General features: G+C 37.7%; 1 protein-coding gene across 3 annotated transcripts in view; it reads left to right on the top strand.

Moving 5' to 3' along the window:
* Positions 1 to 20863, top strand: part of vwa8 (von Willebrand factor A domain containing 8) — a 196901-nt gene extending 176038 nt beyond the window's left edge. For 2 of the 3 annotated variants that reach the window (XM_031897124.1, XM_031897122.1), the window contains exons 39-46: positions 1790 to 1898; positions 3033 to 3189; positions 6294 to 6402; positions 12026 to 12151; positions 12990 to 13148; positions 16862 to 16960; positions 17570 to 17808; positions 19592 to 20112. In XM_031897124.1, the coding sequence (XP_031752984.1) occupies positions 1790 to 1898; positions 3033 to 3189; positions 6294 to 6402; positions 12026 to 12151; positions 12990 to 13148; positions 16862 to 16960; positions 17570 to 17808; positions 19592 to 19700 (1107 nt within the window). In that variant the 3' untranslated portion in view covers positions 19701 to 20112. Of the gene's footprint in view, positions 1 to 1789; positions 1899 to 3032; positions 3190 to 6293; positions 6403 to 12025; positions 12152 to 12989; positions 13149 to 16861; positions 16961 to 17569; positions 17809 to 19591 lie in introns of all 3 variants that reach the window. The other variant, XM_012957744.3, reaches the window with a different exon arrangement.
* Positions 20864 to 21240: the final 377 nt, after the last annotated feature.

The raw sequence follows: 21240 nt of genomic DNA, 5'->3' as shown, positions 1-21240 counted from the left end.
CCTTTTTATGTCTACATTTATTCAAACAAGCGATAGTTGCTTTCCATAGGTTCCAAAATCCACCCCTTTTGCAGATTTAAAGGAGAAGGAAAGACTAATAAAGAGTTAATCTCAAGCTGCAGACATACCTTCAGTTCTCTCAATAGTGCCCTTAAGTCTCCCCATAAAAAAAAACTCTCTGTAAAGCTCTGTAAAGAAAGTTCCCATAATGCATCGGCCCTTCACCAAAACCAGTGTACATGCTCAGTTTGTAAGACTATGAGGAAGCTTCCTGCTGATTGGCTCAGATCACACATTCCTAAGGGGGGAAGGGAGTTCTTAGCATTCTTGAGGGAGGGGAGAGCAGGAGAGGAGAGAGCTGCACAGAAGCTGGCACAGGAAAACAAAGAGACAAGAAATCCTGTTTCTTTTGAAAGAGAACTCAGTGCAGGTTTCTGTGAGTGCTTATGGCAGTATTTACCTTTTTGATAAAGCTTACTTTTTTTAGTTTTTACCTTTCCTTCTCCTTTAATACAAAGCACACTTTGCCATAACTATAAAATAACCAAAAAATTGTTTAGTCTTCATCTTAACAGCAAAACATAAATTACAGAGGCAACAGAAGATGCTAATCTTGTACAAGCTCACAATATGGTGTTTGTTCTCTCCTGCTTGCTAATGCTTGCATGAGTCTTCTTTCTCTGACTTTTAGAATTAGTTGAATAAAGAATGATAGTAAATGCAGGTGATTTCTAATTAAGTGTAGTCTTGGGGGTGCCTCAGTTTTTGAAAGAGCTTTTAAGCGTAAAAAATCATGGCTGATGCTCGGGTTTGTTTCTCCTTTTGTAATTGCAGGACTTTATTTTTAGTGTTAGAAATACCACAGTAATAATAAAGGCCACCAAGGTTGTTCAATTGCAGATAACATTCAGAACACGTTATTACCTATGGATTTTAATGAGGATTGGGCTGAAAATAACATTTCTGCATGGAATTTACTACAGTGTTAGGAATGGCAGTACTTTCTTTGGCATTCCAGTGGAAGAAGTGTCAAAAATAAGAGTGCTTATGTGGCAGTTTCAGTGAAATTAGAGAGGAGACAGAATGTTGCTGCTCAGAGATTATAGTGAAAGCAGAGGAGCAAGACAGTGACTTTATAGAAATTCCAGTGAACACAATTGTAGTGCTAGATACTTTCATAAAAAATATAAGCCAATATGTTGAAGGGGCTGTGTGGAAACAGGTAACTTGAGTCATATTATGTGGGAGCATGGTAACCTTATAAAATCCATTATGGCAATTCTGTTAGATGTCAGACTACTGCATCTTCTGTAACCAGCCATCGGAAGCTAGAATGAGAGATATAGCCACAAAAAGTATAGATTTGATTGAATGTGGCGCTTTCAGAGCTCCTCTACCCATTATTACCAGTTAATATATGTAGTTGGAGAACTTATGCTTTATATAAGGGGCTTCAGGGTAAACATTATACATAAATCAAGCATTGTTTAATTATATGCAATGTTATTATTTCCTTTTATTTGTACAGAAATCCTTTTATTGTACCACAACAGATTGTTAGAAAACATTTTTCTGTGAGTACTTGTAAACAATGTCATTTGTTCCTGAAATATGCAATAAAAAATATGTTACAAAAAAATTTAGTGCAAAACATACATTTTTATATAATATCTACTGAAAAACAGAGAAATGATATAGGCATTTATAATGTATAATGTTGGTTAACATGTCAGTAGTTTGCCTTTTCTGCTGGAAACCTTTGCATTTCCCTTGTTTGTTTTATATACAGATAACAGTGCAGCAGGAAAGTGGATTAGATGTAAGTTCTCCAAAGCATGGAAAGACGGATCCCGATAACGTGCCCCACGTTGGTGGCAACATGTGGGCTGGTGGCACTGGTAAGTGCAATAGTTTTCCCAATGTGGCAGTAAAAGACTGTAGCAGTTAAAATAGCAAAATTTATTCTAGTACCCCTTAGTGACTTAAGTGATCTGAAACTAGGAATAGTTTTATATTATATATACAATTTTTCTGCATCTCTCTGTGGTTATATTCACTTACCTGGTACCCCAGGCCCAGAGTCGGACTGGGGGGTGCAGGACCCAGGGGCCCTGCAGGTGCCCCTGCCAGCCGTGTCCCCTACCCCCCCAGGGGCCCCCCTAACCCCCCCGCAGGGCCCCCACACAACGTCCTCCCCGAGCGTGTATAAATTGAACACGTCAGGGGAGGAACAGTCAGTAGGGGGAGCACCGGCAAAGGTCGGACTGGGCCGCTGGGGCCCACCGGGATTTTTCCCGGTGTCCCGGCGGCCCAGTCCGACCCTGCCCAGGCCAGTACTCCTGGTAGCAGAAACTGCACCAGCCTGGGGTATTTCTGTAGAAACTCACTTGCCACAGTTTTCTTCTTCTTCTGTCTTCTTTACTTAGGGTCTGGGCTTGTCCAGTAGAGTAAAAAAGCCCGCGCTTACTCTTCTGGAGCTTCGCCGAGGATCAGAGGGAAGGGGGCTGCATCGCTAGTGCAGAAAGCAAAATTGCATCTTCTGCACTAGTAGTAGTAGTAAATTTCAAATTAAAACTGGAATTTGGGCTCTTAAAGTTACCAGAACTGAGTTTTTGCCACCTCTGGTCACTTGTGGGGTACTGTCATCAGCAGTGTTCTCACCTTGCCTCATGGTAGTAGCACACCTGGGACCAGTGCAGCTTTTAACAAACAGAAGCACTGGCCTGGGGTGTCAGTTAAGCCATTATAATTATTGGGGGGTGGGGTCCTAATATTTTAGCACCCACCAGTAATTATACCTTTTGTTCTCCTTTAGGAAAGGACAATTTTTTTTATTCTTCTTTATAAATTTCTCACAATGTCTGATTTTAATCACTGGATCGCTGTCTAGCCCTGCATTATACATTTATTATCAAGATACTAAACTCAGCAACACTTCACTAACTTTCTGCCCACATCCGCATGCTCATTGAGCTGTATGAATAAAAAGGGAAATTCATGGACGTTACATATTGTTGCCTATAATTTTTCAGGAGGCAGAGACACTGCAGGCCTTGGTGGGAAGGGTGGCCCTTATCGTCTGGATGCAGGACACACAGTGTACCAGGTATCACAGGCTGAAAAAGATGCCGTGCCTGAGGAAGTAAAACGAGCTGCAAGAGAAATGGCTGAAAAAGCTTTTAAACAAAGGTAATGTTCTAACGTATCTCTGGTATAAATAAAGCAAGATAATCATTTGTACGGGGAAACATTGCTGAGAATAATTTCTCTCTTAAAACAATAGCTATGTAGTTGCCTCTCTATGGTACTGTGATATTCAGATCTGTCCAATTGCCATATTGATCTTATTCATAACTTCCTAGATGGGATATGTGTTTTAACTGCTTATGAATGAATACAATAAGACTGGTATTGTACAGACTAAGAACAATGGGATATGTATTTTGTGTAAGAGCAGACTTAATTTCCTTGTTTAAAGGTGTTGTAATAGTATTCCGTTGGAATTTATAAATGTATTGCGGACTGTTAGGCTTCCACTTTTTCCTTGTCACACTAGAAGCACTTCCAAAGCAAACTTAGTGGTTCTGGCCATTTTAATTTGGCTTAAAGGACCACTTAACATTAATCCTGCTGCGGTTAATCAGTTAAATGCTACCTTTAACTCTGAATAACTGTGAGTGAAGACTTATTTCATTGCTGCCAAGATAAAGGGAGCATTATTGTTATTATTATATAGGTCCTTTGGAACAACCTTGTTGGTAGGTACGCTTTTTTAGTAGTCACCTTTCAATGCTGACCCTACTCTTTAGCCAGTGCAGGGGAAATGGCTGATGTTGAGGTGAATGTCCGAATGTTAAAAAATGCCTTATCACACCCTACTTGCCAGTGGAGTGGAGGAATTCTGGTCTAGGAAAGGATAATAGTGACTAGATCTAGAATTGCCACTGGGATAACTGGAGATCCCATGGATCAAATTAAGCTGTAGATTTTGCCAGCTAAGTTGTTTCATTAACTGCATTTATCTTATTACTGCTTGAAACCTTATCCTGGGTGATTTCTTTAAGTAAATCTATCTGGCCGGTATTCACTCAAATCCAGAGTGTCTCAAACCGTTTAATCCTCGACGCCATTGGAAAAAAGAGGAATTTGCAATCTGAAATCCCTTCTAAACGAGAGTGACAAAAATACCCCCCTCTCCAAACACTCTAGTTCTGTTAGGCATGGTAATAAAGGGATTTACTTGAAAAATATATAGCTTGTATATCCAAAAGACTTGGCTTTCTAAATGTGTTGCCCTTGGGATTCATTTCACAAAAATATGAAATTAGCATTCCCAAATGCAATGACTTCTCAATTAATGGGCCAGATTCTACTTATCTTATGATAATTACCTCTATCAAAATACCTCATTGTACTGAATTTGAACCAGAATTGTTTGGCATATAATACATTTGGAACCCCCACCCAGTTTCAATGGATTACACAACATTAGAAGCACTACTGCTGTCATTTCTAAAAGTTTGTTAGTATTAAAGATAACTGCTTTACATATTATATGATACAGGAACGTGTGGTGCCCTACAGAAATATATATGTTCACATTGATTAAAAGGAATATATGTGGAGGTCTGCTTGAAATGTGTAGTGGTTTAAACATGATTTGTTTGGGGTAGTTGCTTCTTAAATATACCTGATTGAAAGGTAAACATACGTGTGAGGGGACAGTTCTACAAAATGGAGTTATGTATCTAAAATTTAACATTAAAGGGGTTGTTAACCTTTTAATTAAGCTTTAATTTGACATTGGTATTCAGAGAAAATTTGCAACTGGTTTTCACTTTTTTTAATTTTTTGTGGTATTTCAATTACCAAAATTATTTACCTTTTTTCTGTAGCGCTCCAGATTGGGATTTCATCAGCTATCTGCTAGGGTCTTGTTTATCTTAGCATCCAGGCAGTGGTTTGAATGAGAAACTGGAATATGAATAGGAGAGGAGCCAAATGAAAAATAAAATGAAATATTAATGAAATAAATGAAAGATAAGCCCTACAGATTTATAGTTTTTTGGTAAATAATTCAAAAACTCTAAACAATAAACAGTGAAGTCCAATTGCAAAAATATATTCTTTGGTGTGTCTATTCACTAAAAAATGATCATATAATAAATTCAGCTCCAAATAAAGGTTATTTGTTCCAAATAAAAAATCCACAAAAAATAACCCTGAAACCATCAGATTTTTAGGCCACACTTTGGTTCACGTAGCTCACATATCCCTGATTCACACAAACACTTGAGACTTTCCAGGAAGGCTTATTACTCCATTTGTGAGTGGAAACAGTTGCACTTAAAGCATATCTTATGCAAAGCATATATTCTAATAAGATATATATATTAGGGACTACTGTTAAATTATCTGCATGTTTATATTCAAGTGCTGTGTGCAAGGAGCTGAAATTCTCCATGTACATACACAGTGATTAAATCATACCATGTGACACATTCAGATATAATGTAAAGGGGCAAAACCTGAGGTTTTTTGGAGAGCATACAGGCAATTTGTACTGATAATAAAACATATTTTTAAGAAACTTTTGTGAACATGATATACATTTGATGAGAAGGACTATATTATTTAGCTAGAAGTGAGAAATTTCTGTTAAACATGGACAATAAACTGTAGTTTCCTAAATGTAACAAATCACTACTTGATATTCAAATGTATTGTATCCTTAAATCCTGATTATGAGATGCTATTTAGTAAATGATACTCAGGGTTAGCACTGTAATAAGATGTTTGTCCAATACTGAAAAAATACCCATAAGATTATTACTCCACACTAAAGCTAATGGGGACAGAGTGTTTCTCTGTTTTGGGCAGTGGGTTTGAGCAGATGTGTAATGTTTCAGGTGAAGCAGAATGAATTGACTAGATAAGAACGTACTTAAAATAACACAGGTGTTTAGCTGCAGGAGCTCTCTGAGCTCAGGGAACAGAGGTTTCATCCAGCTAAGCTGGCTTAAATGGAGAATATATCCAATCTGTATATAGGGTTTATCACTCATTTATTCTCCATTAAACCCCAGCATTATATTGTTTAAAGCATTCCTTCATTCCAGTTTCTGAGTAGGATCAAGCCACACTACTTGCCTTCCATGGGAAAATAGATGTTTTTGCATTTTTTAACTCTTAACAGTGTTACATTACTCTTTAAATCTGCATGGAATGTTAACCTGAAAATAAGCCTGGTTTCTTTCATGTACAAACACCTAGTTCCAAACCATTTCTTCCAGGTTGAAGGAAATTAGGATGAGTGATTATGATGCATCTACTTATGAGCGTTTCTCAGGAGCAGTTCGCAGACAAGTTCAGTCTCTCAGAGTCATCTTGGACAGCCTGCAGGTAATCCTACAAACTTGTCATCGGGTCATTAGACAGCATGGGGACTGGGGTATTCACTGCCGTGCTCCTCAAGCATTTCAAACAAACATGTGGCCAAATACAATTAACTGACAGGTAGCCAAGACACAAACTGCCTGCCAATGACTATGCTTCCTGTATAACATAGTGATTTACCTGGGACTATTTTGGCCACAGTAGCCAGAAAGTGAATCTTAAGGTCAGATTTACGAAAATTCAAAAACACTTCTCAATTTGTCCACATGAGAAATGTGCAGTTTTTTGTTCTTTCTAAAAAGCCTAAAAAATACTTTTCTTGCATTGTGCAAGTTTCCCTTAAACTTATGGGAAAGCAACGCAGGAGTTAGTGGAATGCCCAAAGATTTCCAGTCCAAACATATGCTGATGTACCTGTTTGTTTGTGCTGTTTAATTTTAGGTAATAATATTAGAACTGATGTCAGCAGGCAGAGTACTTGCTTTAGGCTCTAGTCTCAGGGCAGCCAATTTACATGGAAGCCACCAGCAGCTTCAGTGGCATACAGTAATTGTTCCCCTAAAGTAAGTGTTTCATGCAAGCAACTATTGGTATAGTGTGGTTTATTTATAATCATTTAGAAATTTTTATTTAAGCAAATTTGTCGTTTCTGGTGACATCACATCCATTAAACAAAAGCAGTATTTACTGGTTACCTTTTTAAAATAAAACATTTGATTGGTTGCTGTTTCTTACTAACATGACATATATAATATTATGACCCTTAAACTGGAAATGGTACAGTGTCAACAGCTATGTGCTTAATTACCAGCAATGGGAAGATACCGATTGTTCATCTTGAAGTTTACGCAAGATTGTAATCCACAAGGCAAAAAATAGTTATGTATTGGAATCTTTGTCCAATATTCAGCTGAACCTCTGCCAAATACCCCTAGCCTGTGCCATCTAACACATTCTACTTTCAATAAAATGCTTGTTTCTGTCAGTACATGTTATCCATCTGCCACCTTATCTCCATACTTTTTGTATTAATTAGTGAAGCCTTTTTGGTATTTAATCTGAAAGTGGCTTTGGATTTCTAGGGGCTGATTTACTAATCCATGAATCCGAATGAGAAAAATTCGGATTGAAAAACGAAATTTTGCGACTTTTTCGTATTTTTTGCGATTTTTTTCGTCGGCGTTACAACTTTTTTGTAAATTGTCGGGACGTTTTCGGAACCATTACGACTTGCGCGAATTGTCGCAACTTTTTCATAGCCATTACAAATTTCGTGAATTGTCGCGACTTTTTCATAGCCATTACGACTTTCGCGAATTGTTGCGACTTTTTCATAGCCATTACGACTTTCGCGAATTGCTGTGACTTTTTTGTATTGAGCGCTTGAAAAATTTGCGACAATTCGCGAAAAAGTCGCAAAATACCGATCATTACGAAAAAAACGCATTCGGATGCTTTTCGGACGTTCTTGGATTAGTAAATGTGCCCCTTAGTGTTTAGAAACACATGCTTTCGGCTGTTTGGCATCATTGCCTACTAGCATTTAAAAGGCCACTTGAGAGACATACACTGCCGTTCAATGTACAGAAAGAATACATTAAATACAATACATACATTGCAGTTTAGCCTTTACAAAGCATCAGCAGTAGTCTTCTCATAATCAGCACTTTGATGCTGGGATTGACACCATTTATAAAAGATTATGTAACTAGATTTCCTGATGTAATCCTGCTGGTAACACAGAGTTCCAGGCAGTTCCAGGCCCAGTGCTAACATTTGTGCTCTGTAACCAGCATGCATTCCAGATTTAGAAATGAGAGCCCCTTAATTTAAACAAACAAGCAAATACATTTAAACCTTACATACTCTCCTGCAGTTTAAATAAATCCAGAAGAAGAATCTGAGAAGACTTTAGAAGTAAGATTCTGTCATGTTTTAAGTTATTAGTTTTATCCTTATCCCATAAAATGCATTTGTTGGTGAAGCAAAAAAAAAGTCATCCTGATATAAACCAGACTTCTGAATGGTATTTAGATTTATTAACTTTATCTAAGAAAAACCTCCAGCCTTGCAGCCAGTATTTAGAATATGACATAGCTGTGTCTTCGTTATTAAGACTAATTTGTGTATGCTGAGGATGACTACTAATTACTTTGCTTTCAGCAATATAAATCTCCTACATGAACATTCCTAAGAGGGAATGCATAACATCAGAATGTGTTTTTTTTATCTAGCCCATAGTTCTATATTAAGCAGCACTATGTTTTCACCTTGCCCTTCTCTCTGTTTAGTTAGATTCATTTAATTCCCAACGTATTCATATAGGTTAGTTACACAGCACCTACTTTTTCAGTTGCAACATTTTTCTGCCAACTGTAAGAGTTAAACAGCTTTCTTCACCTGTGGAAATCCACACATTTCTGCTTTGGTGAAGACTGATGGGCAGGTAACACCAGGAAATGGAAGGGTCTTAAAAGGGAAAGAAAGCAATTTTGGCATTTTACTTTCAATAGATTTGCCACATTAGTGCCAGATACAATGCTATATTTATTCTGCAGAAATCATTACCATACCTGAGAAAAGTTCTCTGATTGTATAAGATTGCAGCTGCCATTTTAGCTTGGTCTTTATAGCTTCCTGCTTGCAGCTTAGCTGTTATAGCTCAGATCTCACAAAAAAGGAGACAAGAAATCCTGTGTTTCTTTTGATAGAGGACTCAGTGCAACTTTTCTGTGAGTGATTATGGCTGTATTTACATAGACCTTTCTGATAAAGCTTACTTAGTTTTTACCTTTCTTTTTCCTTTAAAGCAGTTAGGTATACAGGGTCATTTATTAAGGGCTAGTCACAAGTACAGAAGTGCTCTGAGCCCCAGGTACAAAGCACCTGAGCACGATTCGGATTACATAGCAACTAACAAATCAGTGCAATGTGCATCGGCATTTAATAATCAGCCCTGTAACATCAGCTCATATGGCAGGCCAACCTCATTTCTATGTGATCATTTGTGATAACCCCTAAGCTCAGCTTCCCAACAGCTGCCCAGAACACACTGAGCATGTGCAGTGTCACTGACACTTCTAACAAAATTTGATTCAAAGAAATACAGCTTCTGCATTTAAACTAGTGAATGAATAAACCAGGAGACAGAGAGACAGGAGACAGATTGCCTCTAAACAGAAACAAATCATGGAAAATCTAGTAAATTAAAAAAAAAAAACAATTCAATAGCAGCTTAACATATTGAGAAATAAAGACCATTAGAATAGTGCTTGAAATAGCCTTCTAAATAGAAATATTTTATTTAATCTGGAAATGAATATTATCTCAACATGTTGCCAAATGATTACAGCATGTACTGTATAAAAACGTTTTATGGATTTTAGTTGGGTACAATAAGCTGATCAGTTGGTACAATAAGCTATGCCTTTATCCATACAACATGCAACTCACTCTTTTCTTGTTAACTTGGTACATTTTCCCTTTAATGTTCAGTATATAATGAAACTGCCTAGATCTGTTAATATTGTTTTGGACCTATATTTTACTATATTGTAATCATCTTGAGTTAGATTCTAATGCTTTAGTTTACTTAAGAACATTGCTGCAGTACTCAAATTAGCCACTTGTGCCCCTGTCTCACTCATTAATGCAGCTGGGATACCTGAACAGTATATGTTTTTATCTGTGATCAGCTTTAATTAGAACCTCCCTTTAGTCAATTATTGAAATGCCATGTTAGTAGAATTCAGCACAATCCTTTCATAACTTTAACAAAGGATTCAGGCGTATCTTTGTGAGGGTGCACACAAGGGGTGCTCAGGCAGCCTAGCATGATGTCACCCCCAAGACATGCTTTTCAAGCCATTTACTCTGTTCAGTTCATAGCTGGCCAGAAACAAGATGCGAACTACACCAAGATAGTATCATCTCTGTGAAGCGGCAAGCTGCCAGATCCATATGAATGGAGCTCTCACAAACTATGAGAGCTAACCTAGCTTTTGATAAGCCCAAACCCCAACAAAGATCCCATGTGTTCCATAGAGACTACACGTTTTTTGCATCTGCAAGGCACAGCAGCAGTTAGTTAGCTGAACAGATAAGTTAAACTACGGAAAGCAGAATAATAGTAATGATGCTGATACAGATGCTTCTGGGTGTTATTTAAATGTGTTTATTGTTAAATTTCCATTCTTATTCAGCAACTCTATGGTGTAAAAATGTTTCTGAAAAGTTGAATATCTAAACATTCTTTGGTGTTAGTTTTTTGTGTTGTTATGGTTACATCAGTTATTTATGGTTAATAATAATTATTACATTTAATGAAATAACACTTCCTCTTTCTCTACAGCTTTGCAACCTACCCCAAGCTACTGTTTATACAGCTTCTAGTAACCTGTAGCAACCAAAAGCAACTGTATGAAAACAAATATCAGATTGGTTACTGCTGGTAACTAGACCCAGAGCAAACCTTGTAAATATGATTACATCATCCCATCAATCTTAATTTTTAACAGAACCCATTGAATGTATTTAATATAACTGTTCTAACACTAGAGCAAACTCTTAATCTCTTTTAGTATATGGCAGTAATTCTCAACCAGTGGCTCGTGAGAAACATGTTGCTCACCACCCCTTTTAATGTTGCTCACAGTGGCCTCTAAGAAGGTGCCCATTTTTACATTTCTTACTTGGAGGCAAGTTTTGGAAGCACCAAAGCTCCTGCAGGCTAACTTTTTTTTAATACTTGTGTTACTCACCAACACGTATACATCTGATTGTGGCTCACAAGTATAAAAGGTAGGGGGATCCCTAGTATATAGGGTCCTTAGCAAACAACGGAACTTTGTGCTTACTACTACATTTTTAACCATTAAGGGGGTGTGCAATGAGGCTGTGACCACAAAATTCATACAGACAGCAACAAGAGGTCCTCTGCACTCACCCATTATCATTATATATAGGGCATTAAGACCTTCTATGCTTCAAGCTACCAAAAAATGCCCTCCCCTTTAAGCAAAATGGGGATTTTTTTTGTCCATATATTGCAGTATATTCAAGCTGGCCAACTACATTAAAGTCATCCCCGGTCTGGCCAGTACTACACTCACTTTTATCTGGTTCATTAAGATTTCTACTATTTCAATATACATTTAACAAAGGGACTGAGTTTTCCCTGTAACTTACTTGCTTTCAAGGTTAAAACCCCTTTTATTCATTCCTATATAGGGTCCTTTTATTAGGTAGGTCAAACATTCAGCCTTCCAGTTGCTGAGCAAAGACTGGGAATTGTGATGCAATTTAACAGGAAACGTATATAGCAGTGTTCTGAAGGAAAGGCATGGCTAAACATCTCATTCTTCTGCATTTTGGTGCATTTTGACCTGCCAGTCTTATGTATTGTGTCACTTACTATTATTAAAAAAATAGTACAGAATTAAAAAGAAATATTACTGCACCAATGATTCCGTATTTCTACAGTAAAGGTTTTTTCACCCCCGATTAAAATATCCCCATTCGTGGTGTAAATGACAACTTTATCATATCATAAAACACATTCAATAAACCAGTCTTAAAACTTCCTAGAACATTTACAGCAATTAAAAATCATATTGTATTTTTTCCCCAGGCCAAAGGCAAGGAAAGACAGTGGTTAAGGCATCAGGCTACTGGGGAATTGGATGATACCAAAATCATTGATGGACTTGCAGGGGAAAAGGCAATATATAGAAGACGTGGGGAATTAGATCCAGAGGTAAGTCTTATGAGTGCTGTTTGGCTAGGATTAATCAACGTGTATCCTCAACCCATCTGTTTTTGGCAACTAAGCAATGACCTGTGCATTGTGCATTTATTATTTAAAAAAAACCAACCTCTGTTTGACTCTGTAAAAATATTAACCATTTAAATTACAAATATATTATATATATATATTATTTCAGAAAGGAAAAGGGTGTTCTCCCTGCACTAGAAAGTAATTGGTTCCAGAATGAGAGAAAATTCCATATCCAATTTCCTACACATATGAGTGTACAAATGAATGATGCAGCTGATATTTCTGCGGTATTTGCTTTATATGACTCATGGAAAAGGGAGACAGCCATATCATGAATCATTCTAAAATCATATATCTTCAATGGTATAACTTTCTCTAAGGCTGAACATGGTCTTTTACTGAATTATTTCCACAGTCCTTTCTACTGTTAATAAAACCATTTTGTTTTATTTATTTTTCTTACTTAATGTCCTTTTTTCCAATGTAACTATGTATTATACTATAGAAGGCATAGAGGTTTATACATATTCTGTTTAACATTTAATGTTTTTGGTTGCCATTTTGGTTACCCAGGTCAATGTGTAAGAAGGTGGCTCTGGGCAAGCAAAAAACAGATTTACTGCGAGGCTTCAATTTTATAATTATTCTTATTTTTTGTATTACTTATATTTCTATTCAGGCCCTTTACTATTAGAGGGATCCAATGTACAGGATCCAACATAGTTTGCAAATTTAACACTGGCCCATGACAGTATATAAGTAAAGTTTGCCCATTAAAGCTTCCTCTAACATTTTTATTTGCTTTTCCCCTTCTCAGCTTGGAAGCCCTCAGCAGAAGCCCAAGAGGCTACGTATTCTAGTGGACGTATCAGGCAGCATGTATCGGTTTAATGGTGTCGATGGTAGGCTGGAGCGTTCCATGGAAGCAGCATGCATGGTTATGGAGGCATTTGAGAATTATGAGCATAAGTTTAAGGTAACAACAAAGGGGAAAGCAGCATAGTAATGTGGTTTCCCCTTGTGGTTATTCAGCAGTGGAAAATTATGATGATTATATTATTCATGTGAGGAAATTGTTGCTATGATAAATACAACACAACTACTCAAAACAGGAGCACAAGGGGAACGGATTTACATTTCTGACTCGTATTTGTTCTAAGAATTAAGTGTTAAGGATAAAAATCACTTAAGCCTCTCACATGTCCTGGGTATAGCCAAAACAAAACAATCACTAGAATATGTTGTGTCAGTTTACATCTTGTATCATTTTTATGCATTTCTTTCTCTGTTTTCTGGTAAATTATTCCAATTTAAAATCACCCATTCAAAAAAACATTTTAACACTATAGGTTCTTGTGTACCAATCTGTATTTGATAAACACTTCCTTGATAACTGACATCCAAAGTTTGCTCAATTTTGTGTGCATTTTGCACAATTGCACTTCCTTTCTGAAGAAGAATTTATAGTAATGTCAAACTGAAAAAGCACTTTCTACCCATTATCAGAGCCTTGTCACATATGGTTTCATACATCACAGCAATTCAGTGACTCTTGTAGCTATCTAAGGCCACAGGTTTTTAAGAACAGCAACTGATCCCACTGTATTGTTCTTGGCCAGTAATGACTGAAAATCTTCTGTCTGGTGTTCTTCACAGCTACCTTTCCCTGAGTCACTTTGCAAATCAGTGGAGCTTGGCCATCTTTGGGCCAAAAAAAATCAGGCTAGTAGTTAAGGCTACACGGTTGATATGTCAATATTTATAAATGCTCTGAGCAGATCTGTAGGGAAAAAGAGAAAATACTTTATTTCAGTATAGTGGACACTTTGGCACCAACAATGCAGAAGAAATGCAGAAAGACAGCTGACATGAACAGAGTTCTGTATATGTGGCCTGAGAAGGCCTTTGATTAGCTTCTGTGGCCAACAAAGAAACATTTGAAGAAGAAGAGTGAATGTTTATTAATGTATTAAGGGATCATACACATGTGTATTTTTTTATATGGCTGAAGATTTATCAAAGTTGACAGGGGTATCAGAGGTTTGCTTGAAGCAGTTGAATGGCATTCTGTTCTGTAGGGTGGTAGTGCAGCAGCGCTGATCGCTATAACAAATAACATATGGAAATGCTCTATTTTTATACCTTTGAATCATGTTCATATTTAAATAGAGGGCTATGCGATTACTCTAAAATAGCTGAACATATATTTTAAGGAAGACATATGCTTTTAAGTCAGTGAAAACTAAAAAAAAACAAAAAACTTGTGTTTATAGTTACATATACTAACATATTTAAATGTCTTATTTCATTTTTATGCATTCCATATGCATTTGAACTGACGCAGGTTCCAGCGCCTGTGTGTACATAGCTTAAATCACGCTAATGTATCCAAATCTTATCTGGAATATGTATTTTCCAGTACAGTCAGCTAAAAACTATAAAGCAAGCCCTGATTTGGAATGTGTACAAGGCAGGTTGGGATAATCCCACTGACAAGGAAAGCTCTGCAGTCTGCACACAATGTGATTCATTACTTTACTCTAGCTCTTTACCTGCTGGGCTCCATCTGTGTGCAATAAAATTGGCACCTGATGCCAAAAACTTTAAATAAAATGGGAAATGAAAATCACCATTCATTATTACCATGGAATGGTGAGTACAGAATAAGCATTAAAGAGCAATTACTGTGGAAATGTTTATTACCACCTGTAAGGGTTATGCATAGGTTAGTTGTATTGTGCTAATAGACAAGCCAAGTGTATCTTGCTTCCTGCAGATCATGTGATTGTTTAAAAGAGCAGCCCATACTACATTGGCATTATTCATACAAGTCATACAATATTATACAGGTGTGGGATCCGTTATCTGGAAACCTGTTATCCAGAAAGCTTCCGATTACAGGACGGCATCTCCATTTTAAGCCAACAATTCTAATTTTTTAAAACGATTTCCTATTTCTCTGTATTAATGAAACAGTAGCTTGTACTTTATGGTAACTAAGCTGTACAAATCCATTTTGGTAGCATCCATTTTTGGTTAAGCATTGTGCATAGTAACCAGATAGTGAAAGATGTACAGTCTCTGTGAAGTGCTGTGTAATGTGTGTTGATGCTATGTAAATAAAAGATAATAGAGAAGTGTCCACGGGCAGTTTACAAGAGAAATTCACACCACCAGACTCTATGGAAAGTTAATTGAAGAGAGACATGCAAACAAAGCTGGCAGGTCTGCGGTCAGCTAATCAAACATTTTCTCTTTAAAAATGCATACACTGGGGCAATATTGTCCCCAGAATACAATACTGCCATTAGTTTAGAGGTGTTAATGTTAATTAAACAGACTCTTGTTGACTAATTTAATACAGTATATATCATTACCCTGACCTCTGTGTAAGTAACACCTGTGGTGAACCCTTACAATGAAGAATATGGTCACAAGCAAGCACTTTCATCACGTTAAAATTGTAGGCCAGTTAACAAATCCTTTAGGCTAATGTTAAATGTGGCGTATCCTCTGCAAGCCAAAAAACAATTGCAGAAATGTAGCATATTCTCGGCAAGCCAATGTATCTGAATGAGCGTATTCAATTCTTCCTTGTGCCGGCACAAGTAACAGGATTTTACAGTAGCGGGGCATATAAACGCTTGCTGAGAATATGCAACATATGGCATTAGCCTTAATAGCATCATGGAATGGAGCAGACACCAGTCTACAAGTATCGGATAGGAATAGGCATGGGTCAATAACAAATATTAGAGTTTAGAGTGAATTTTAATTTAAAAAATATAGACCCAAGGTGAATATTTTCCAAAAAAAAAAAAAAAAAAACCTGCAGCAATGAAGAAACACAGAGCAGGCTGTTTTGCCTCCACAGATAAATGGCTTAGCTTCTTGACAAATAAAGCAATAGTATACCCAGAATGCAGAAGATATGTGGGGAATGTCTAGCAATAATATAGAAAGTTTAATGTAACATCTTACTGAGTTAGATGTGCTTATTAGGGTTTTTTAACATTCAAAAGATTGTTTTAATAATAATGTTTTCCTTTTCCCCTTCAGCTACATTTCCCATTGTGCCATATGCTTATTAAGTCATTCTATAATATTAAAACCTCATCTATCCTTCTTTCCTACCTATCACTCCTTGTATGTTTATTTACTCTGTATTTTGCATTTCTTGTTTGGCATCCTGCTGTCATGTGCTTAAATATGACAACCGTGATTTATGCGCTGTTTACCTTTGAACTCACAATAGTTCCATCCAGTAGGGCAGTGCTGTCCAACTTCTGTGGTACTGAAGGCACGCAGGCCACCAGTTGGACAGCACTGCATTAGGGGATACAAGAGGAAAAGTCCAAGACACGTTCAGGGAGAAAGAACTAAAGAGCACTGGGTGCACCATTTGCTTTGAGTGTGATGGCCAGTGGACTGACCTTTAGTAGAGGTTTACTTGATGTGTCAGACTGACCTTGCCTTTGAACCTCATATGCAATGTGAACACTGTATAGTGTAGTAAAATAGTTTATAATAGGTTAGCTGGAACCCAGACAGGCAATACTGTTGCATATCACGAATCACTGTGTCCACCATATAGCTCTGAGAAGCCACATTGTATAACTATAGGAAATGGGGTTAATGTTTTATGCACAGCAATGTTATATGTTCCATGTTTTGTTATTTATATTGCAGTATGACATTTCTGGACATTCAGGTGATGGTTTCAGCATTGAGCTTATAAGAAGTGATAACATTCCCAAGAACAATAAGCAACGACTGGAGATTCTAAAGGTAACGCAACTTGAATGAAAACAGAAAAACAGAATGCTTTTGTTGACTGTAGATTTATAAAGTTAGAAAGATCTCCTCAGCTAGTAAGCCACCGTAAAACTATTGCATAGGTCATACCTTTTATTGGCTAATTTAATTGAAATTGAAATGCCTACAGGACATCAGTAAAATCAGCTGTCAGTAACTGCATACTAGTCCTACTTTGGTGAAAAAAGGCATATGCTGTGGACCCCCTTGTAACCAAGGGCATCATGGCACTGACTCTTTATTTGCCCAGAGTGTTCAATTGGATCAGGAAAAAATAGAAAAATAAATGTGACACTATTGTAAACTTCTTGTACCCTGTGTACAGTGGGGTAAGAGGTTTTGTATAATTATTTTCTTGCAAATCTTGAGGGCAAAGATGTTTGTCAGTACAAACCCTAATCTGTTAATCTCCTTGTGGTTCACGGACAGCAAAACCAGAGTTCAAGAAATATATAATCAGTGCAGCTTGATAGTCAAAGTTAAAAGCAAATATCAGTATAATCCACTCTTCCAGGCCATAGAGCAATATTATATATATTCAGTTGCAAATTGTCCTGAATCTTGTGTTTCTGTTTTTGCCAGACTATGCATGCCCACTCGCAATTCTGTATGAGTGGCGATCACACCCTGGAAGGAACGGAACATGCCATACAGGAGATAGCTAAGGAGGATGCGGATGAACATTTTGTTATAGTCTTGAGTGATGCCAACCTAGAACGATATGGGATCCCTCCAGCAAGGTTTGCCCAAGCTTTGACCATAAATCCACAAGTCAATGCATTTGCCATATTTATTGGCTCTTTGGGAGATCAAGCTGAAAGGTGCGTAAGGGGTTCTTTTTGGTTTTATACATTTTTTTTTCATTCTGTAATACACTAATCTTTAGCTATTTGTCACTTACTGGCCTGCAGCTTCTAACCGTGATGAAGTTGCTCATAATGACTTTGATGTAGTTTTTACCAGTGAGACCATCTATGTTTGGCAATGTTTGTGCAGCAATGTTGCGGGTAGGGGTGAATGGAGGGTTGAGAAATCAAAATGTCAGAGACTGGTTTTACTGTAACATATCACTATGCAACCTTTTACCTGTTGTAGCCTTAGGGTCAAGACACTTAGTAGCAGCTACTTGTCACAGCTACTAAACACCAGAAAATACCCTGCCATAGAAAATAGTGAGAATTGCCTCTGCTAAACACAAGTAGGGACAATTATCAGTAAATGATCAGCATTGTCTATTTCTGTAGCCACAACAAGTAGCTGCTACTAGTAGCTCCATGTGTCTTCACCCTTATGTGTTGCATTAGCCATACTGTATGTCATCAGTTTAGTTAAGGAGTTAAGCATACAATCTACTTGGCCTCAGTCTTGGTTAAGTCATTGGGGGGGCTCATGTATACGTTTTACACAAATGCCTACAGGGGTGCCGCCGCCATAGGTGGAGTTGAAACCACAGGTGGCAGCGCCCCACAAGTTACCAGGGGCCGCTCCTGGTAACTTTAAGAGCCAAATTAAACTGGAAATTCAGCTTTTTTTAGAGTAGAGAGTACAAATGCCCTTTGTCCACTAGCAATGCAGCCCCTGCAGGAAAGCTACATTCTGGGGGGCAGCATTGAAGGAACTGCCTCAGGGTGGTAAAGGGGCAGGAAACACCCTTGTGTTCCTGGTCTTTTGCTTACCTTCTACAGCATTCCAAGTAAATGTCTACAGTAGGGAAAGGACAGACTCTTTCTCAAATGACTTGCTTGATATAAATGTCACTTATAGAAGGAAGCCATTATTTCCATTATGCTTCTCCCAAAAGCACCAATACACGTTCTGATATTCTTTGATGTAACAAATTTCTAAGAAAGTCAGACTGCTGGCCTTAACTCTGCATGTGACAGCTGCTGTACTCTGCACCAAGGAACTGTAAATAACCTAACATTAACAGTATATACTGGAAATTACATTGTCATTTACAGTACATTTACTGCAAATTGGGAAAATGGCAGAAGTGTATTTTGTTCATATAAATGAGTTGGTTACAGCCCTAACCTTAGGAGTGCAACCCTATGAACCTAAAGGAGGGGCAGACAGGATTAACTGCTTTATAAAACTTAATTAAAATTACTGTACTGAGGACAGAAATGGCATGGTGTTTCAAAGCAAGACCTGGTTGAGCCACCAGTATGGCCCAAATAAATATGAAATAAATATCCATTTTTTCTAAAAACACAAACCCTTTTTTTTATCAAAGCCATACATTCTTTTACTTTTAATTCCGTCTAATGCCCCATTAACTGGGCTGCGTTCTCCCAGCTCTAATGACTATCCTTCTTTGGATTAGTTATATAGAGCACAATGAAAGAGAGTGTGGAAAAAGAAGTGAAAAACAACCAGTGATGAATTTACCGGGACACGGGGGTGACAGCTCAGCTGTGTCCTTCTTAGATAGAACAGCTTGTGGTAGAACATCTTCCATTAGTCTATCTCCAAGCTTTCTTTTAGACTGCAGTACCATGAATAGCATCTATTGGTAATTCACAAGTGAAGGCTTTTCCTCCCCACTTTCTATTGAAAGGCGATTTGCATTGCTAATATCCCTCCTTCCTTTTTGTACCACAGGCTCCAGAGGACACTTCCTGCAGGGCGATCTTTTGTAGCCATGGATACAAAGCATATCCCTCAGATACTGCAGCAAATCTTCACCTCTACCTTGCTCTCATCTGCTTAGTCCTTTGGCTTTATGTTTTGCACATCCCTCGGATGCTGTTACCTCACTGGAACCCACAGGGGTTATACAAGGGCACAGCACTCCGAGCAAATGGAACTCACACATTTCACGTTGTCTTTGGTTAAAATGGTTATAATAAGTAAATTATAAAACCCCCCTGATAAGACATAAGCTGACTAACAGTAAGTTCTTTAATTAATATCTTGTTGGATTTGTATCCACAGGTATCTCCTCTGCTCTGTGAATATTGATTGTGTAAATGCTTGTTCCAAGTGTTTTTATTGTGTATTACCGGTAACCTTTTGAATTGTTTATTTTTATTTCCTACATTGAAATTCCTCGACTTTTTCGTTAATTAACTTTTTAATAATATTGAAAGAAGAATTAAACCTCCCAAAAATTAAAGAAAGAATACTTAGGTCGGTGTATTTCATTGTGTATTGAATTGGTATTGGAAGTTCTTTGTGAGAAGTGTTCCTGCTGGCTTTTTATTTAGGGGACTGAGAACTTTGCTCCGATGTGACCCCTTGGCCCATACACATAAAACCTTATTGTTCCAGAAGAGCTCACAGTTTGGGATGCCTTTACTAAGGAAGCTTTTTGCATGTGCTACTGCTATGAAATGTCACTATTTGTTTTTAAGGTGGAACTAACATTTTCTTTCAGAATCTTTAAGACTAGTGCAGGGCCCGCTGGTGTACTGGCCCGCTTGTGAAAACCCAGTGAGCCCCTGTCCTGTTGGGCGCCACCGGCCCAAGAACAAGAGCAGTCTGCATGCTGGAGCACTAGGGGGTCAGAATGCATTGCACTATAATAACTGACGTCAGTATTTATGGGGAGTGGTGGGCCCATAGCTAGGGGGGGCAGGATGAGGCCAGAGTGGTGGGCCCTTTGATCAGGTTTTCCAGTGTGGTAAATAATAAAGCAATTTCATAAAATCCCTCAGTTGCAGTAGTTGTCATGATACCATGTGTGCCAGTCAGATAGGCAGCCAACAACAGGAAAGGAAAAAACCTGCATTGTTTGCTCCTCTGTTTCTCTATTGTCTGTTTTATTCAGATAAAAAAGATGTTAAATGTGCCATAATGCAATAACTGAGATAAAGTGTAGCCAGGTCTGTTTTCAAATAGTTTATCACATTAAATGGCTTTTCTTAATGGCTATTTTTTTCATTAATATGTGTTTTAAAAATATGGTAGCAGCTTATTTAGCTTGGTCACCAATTCTCTACGGTTTGATACATTAGTTGCAGCAGCCACTTTAGCTTCCACCAGGCATGTTCTACCAACTTGAAGTTTTACTTAAAGGAACAGTAACACCAAAAAATGAAAGTTTATAAAAATAATTACGATATTATGTACTGTTGCCCTGTGCTGGTACAGCTGCTGTGTTTGCCTCAGAAATACTACTATAGTTTATATAAACAAAGCTGCTGTGTAGCCATGGCGGCAGCCATTCAAAAGAGAAAAGGCACAGGCACATAGCAGATAACAGATAAAGCCCTATTATATTCTACAGAGCTTATCTGTTATCTGCTATG

The sequence above is a fragment of the Xenopus tropicalis genome, chromosome 2, assembly GCF_000004195.4.
Source record: "Xenopus tropicalis strain Nigerian chromosome 2, UCB_Xtro_10.0, whole genome shotgun sequence".
In the NCBI taxonomy this organism is placed as follows: Eukaryota; Metazoa; Chordata; class Amphibia; order Anura; family Pipidae; genus Xenopus; species Xenopus tropicalis.
This window is presented reverse-complemented; position numbering and strand designations above follow the sequence as displayed.